Raw genomic sequence first — 4,638 nt, forward strand, 5'->3', positions numbered from 1 at the left:
TTGATTTTTTTAAACTATTTTGAATTAACTTTGAAATATTTTTTTAAAACTAAAATTTAAATATATTTAAAAAATATAATAATTAAAAAATTTTAAGTACAAAATTTCAATATTTTTTGAAAGTCGTAGCAGTCTTGGTAATAATTTTGAAAATTTTGTTATTCAAAAAAATAATTAAAAATTGTTTCCAATTTCTATTTTCAGTTTCTTTGTCAACATGAAATTCCTATTAGTCACCCTTGTGGCCGGTTTGGCGGTAAGTCCGAAAATCCCACACCTCCCACAAATGTTCCCCCTCACAATAAAATATTTCTCCCCTCTCCTCTATCTCATCACAGCTCTGCCACGCTGCCGTTAAGGAAGAAATCATTGCCACCGAATATTTGCAAAATATCAACAAGGTCCTGGCCAAGCAAACCAACATCGAGACTGAAGCCTCTTGGGCCTATGCCTCAAACATTACCGATGAAAATGAACGTCGTCGCAATGAAATCTCCGCCGAAAATGCCAAATTCATGAAAGAGGTTGCCAAGGATTTGTTGAAATTCAATTGGCGCACCTACAGCTCGGCCGATGTTAAACGGCAATTCAAAATCTTATCGAAGACTGGCTATTCTGCCTTGCCCGCTGAAGATTATGCCGAACTTTTGGAAGTCCTCTCATCGATGGAAGCTAATTTTGCCAAGGTCCGTGTATGTGATTATAAGGATAGCGAGAAATGTGATTTGTCTTTGGACCCTGAGGTTGAGGAAATCATTACCAAGAGCCGTGACCCCGAGGAATTGAAGCACTACTGGGTTCAATTTTACGATAAGGCTGGTGCCCCTACCAGGAAGTCGTTCGAAAGATACATCGAATTGAATGCCAAGTCGGCTAAGTTGAACAGTAAGTAAATTTTGAAACATAGAGATATTTAAAAAAATCGAACACTTTTTTAAAAATAATTTTTTCAAACATCCACAAGGCGTGAATTTTTTAAAAATTATTTTTTCAAACATCCACATGTAGTGGATTTTAAAAACTATTTTTTTTATTTTTTAAAAAAAATGTTTTTTATTTTTTTAATTTTTTTTTAATTCAATGTTTTTTTCAAATCCCGACCTTGATTTTTCGATTACTAATTTGTCCCTTTCTCTCTCCCTTTTTAGACTTCACCGATGGTGCTGAGGTCTGGTTGGACGAATACGAAGACGACACCTTTGAACAGCAGCTGGAAGCCATTTTCGAAGACATCAAACCCTTGTACGAACAGGTCCATGGTTATGTCCGTTATCGTTTGAATCAATTCTATGGCGATGATGTCGTGCCTAAGAACGGTCCTTTGCCCATGCATTTGTTGGGTAACATGTGGGCTCAACAATGGTCTGCCATTGCCGATATTGTTTCACCCTTCCCCAACAAGCCATTGGTTGATGTCAGCGACGAGATGGTTGCCCAGGGTTATACCCCCTTGAAAATGTTCCAAATGGGTGATGATTTCTTCCAGTCGATGGGTTTGAAGAAGTTGCCACAGTAAGTCGGAATTAGATTAGGATTTGAGGAGATTTTCTAATTTTTGAAAACTTTTTGCAGAGACTTCTGGGATAAGAGTATCTTGGAGAAGCCCACCGATGGCCGCGACTTGGTTTGTCATGCTTCGGCCTGGGATTTCTATTTGACCGATGATGTGCGCATTAAGCAATGTACCCGTGTTACCCAGGATCAATTCTTCACCGTCCACCACGAGTTGGGTCACATCCAATATTTCTTGCAATATCAACATCAACCCTTCGTCTATCGTACCGGTGCCAATCCTGGTTTCCATGAGGCTGTCGGCGATGTCTTGTCTTTGTCGGTGTCGACACCCAAACATTTGGAACGTGTTGGCTTGTTGAAGAACTATGTCAGTGATGAGGAGGCCCGCATCAATCAATTGTTCTTGACTGTAAGTCGATCGACAAACCAACTTTGGGTCTGGAAAAAAATTCTAAATTCCCTTTAATCCTCCCTTTCTAGGCCTTGGATAAGATTGTCTTCCTGCCCTTCGCCTTCACCATGGACAAATACCGTTGGGCCTTGTTCCGCGGCCAAGTAGACAAATCCCAATGGAACTGTGCCTTCTGGAAATTGCGTGAAGAATACTCGGGTATTGAACCACCAGTAGTCCGTACCGAAAATGATTTTGATGCCCCAGCCAAATACCACGTGTCGGCCGATGTTGAATATTTGAGATATTTGGTCTCCTTCATCATTCAATTCCAATTTTACAAGTCGGCCTGTATCACTGCCGGTGAATACATTCCCGGTAATCCTGAATATCCTTTGTACAACTGTGACATCTATGGCAGCAAGGAAGCTGGTAAACTTTTCGAGTAAGTTGCTCAAAAAATCGAAGTAAGGGAAAATAAAAAAATAACGGGATTTTTTCCTTACGTTACAGAAACATGTTGTCCTTGGGTGCCTCCAAACCCTGGCCCGATGCATTGGAAGCCTTCAACGGTGAACGTACCATGACCGGCAAGGCCATTGCTGAATATTTCGAACCATTGCGTGTCTGGTTGGAGGCTGAGAACACCAAGAACAATGTTCCAATTGGCTGGACTAAGTCGGACAGTAAGTTTTCCCCTTTTTGAGGTTATGTTGAAGATTTTAATCGATTTTTTTCTTTTTTATTTCAGAATGCGTTTAAGCCTAAGCCGATACACTTAAAAACACACCAAACACTTCTTAAGTTTTAAATTCAAAATTGTTTTTTAATTAATTTTATTTAAATAAAAATAAACAGTATTAAATTAAAACAAGTGAAAATCGGTAAGTTCGGCCGGTCCGAACTTTGGATACCCTCCACCATAGTTATATTGACAGGTACTAGAAATGAAAATATAGGGAACATACCAAATAGTGGACCTATACCGACATGTCTAAGAACGGATAATGTAAACCATAATACAAATTTCAGAAATTTTTAATTGATAATTCAAATTGGAAGATGGAGAATATCGGTCCACTCCTTCTGAAACCTCCACACAGGGGCTAGGTCTAAATGCGGCTATAGTTCATTATCGAACCTTACGTTCTAATTTTTTATCTCGCTATCCTCCGCATGTGAAATGATTGCAATAGGGTCTTAGAACCAAACTCAAAACGTGGAACAAATCAGATAACTATTTTAATATAAAAAAGGGGTTATATGGGGACTACCCCAAAAAGGGGGCGAATATTAATAATTTTTGGTAGAGAGGTTTGTTACCATATACGAATACAAAACACCAAATTGCAGCAAATTCGGTTGAAAAACGCGCTCAAGAACCCCAAAATACCGAAAATTGGGGGTACCCTATATATGGGGGATATCCGAAAAAATGGATCTATATTCATGTTTTTTTTGTGGAGAGCTTTGGTACCGTTTAAGAACTCAAAATACTAAATTACAGCTAATTCGGGGGGAAAATACGATCAAAACCCCCAAAATACTGAAAATTGGGAGGTACGGTTATATGGGGGCTACCAGAAAAAGGGAACCTATATTTATAATTTTTTGTGGAGACATTTAGGATCCAATATGAAACCAATGTAGGAAATTTCAGCGAATTCGGCTGAAAACGCGCTCAAGAACCCCAAAATACCGAAAATTGGGGGGTACCCTTATATGGGGGCTACCCGAACAAATGGACCTATATACATAATTTTTTTGTAGAGAGATTTGGTACCTATTAAGAACTCAAAATACTAAATTACAGCCAATTCGGTGGAAAAATACGACCAAAACCCCCAACAAACCAAAAATTAGGAGGTACCGTTATATGGGGCTACCCGAAAATATGGACCTATACTTATAATTTTTTGTGGAGACATTTAGTATCCAATAAGAACCCAATGTATTAAATTTCAGCGAATTCGGCTGAAAAACGCGGCTCAAGAACCCCAAAATACCGAAATTTGGCGGGTACCCTTATATGGGAGCTATGCCTAAAAGTGGACCGATATATCCCATCTTCGAACTTGACCTGCCTGTAGACAAAAGAAAATCCTATGCCAAATTTCAGCACCCGATCTCAATTCCTTCGGAAGATAGCGTGATTACAACAGACGGACGGACGGACATGGCTAGATCGTCTTAGAATTTTACCCTGATCAAGAATATATATATATACTTTATAGGGTCGGAAATGAATATTTCGATGAGTTACAAACGGAATGACAAAATTAATATACCCTCCATACTATGGTGGAGGGTATAAAAATATTTTTCAAGGGTTGACAAAATTAAAAAAAATATTTTTGAGCGATCTACCATAGGTTAGGTTAGGGGTACGGTTGTTAATAACAACCGTCCACTCGGAGACTATGTCCATTGTGATGATGGAGTGATCATCCTTTTATATTACCTGTAAAGAAAAGAAAAATAGAGAGTGGAGGAGCAAAGAGAAAAGATAGTGAGAGAAGAAGAGCGGAAGAGAGGTTATTTTAGCCATGTCAAATTTTTGACAACGCCTAGGATCTGGTTTGGGTCTATTTTGGAGAAAAATAATAACAACCGTCCACTCGGGGACTATGTCCATTGTGATGATGGAGTGATCATCCTTTTATATTACCTGTAAAGAAAAGAAAAATAGAGAGTGGAGGAGCAAAGAGAAAAGATAGTGAGAGAAGAAGAGC

The 4,638-nt window shown here is 38.8% G+C and overlaps 1 protein-coding gene across 1 annotated transcript; it reads left to right on the top strand.

Annotated features, from left to right (window-relative positions):
• Nucleotides 1-210: 210 nt before the first annotated feature.
• Nucleotides 211-2,612, top strand: LOC133322298 (angiotensin-converting enzyme). The gene is made up of 6 exons (XM_061531311.1): nt 211-256; nt 339-885; nt 1,149-1,512; nt 1,573-1,924; nt 1,996-2,351; nt 2,420-2,612. The coding sequence occupies exons 1-6, from the start codon at nt 218-220 to the stop codon at nt 2,610-2,612; spliced, it is 1,851 nt and encodes a 616-aa protein (XP_061387295.1). The 5' UTR covers nt 211-217.
• The last annotated feature ends 2,026 nt before the right edge of the window (nt 2,613-4,638 follow it).

This window comes from Musca vetustissima, unplaced genomic scaffold (genome assembly GCF_032173495.1).
Source record: "Musca vetustissima isolate MV318-11 ecotype Yass unplaced genomic scaffold, APGP_CSIRO_Mvet_v1 utg1530, whole genome shotgun sequence".
Classification (NCBI taxonomy): Eukaryota; Metazoa; Arthropoda; class Insecta; order Diptera; family Muscidae; genus Musca; species Musca vetustissima.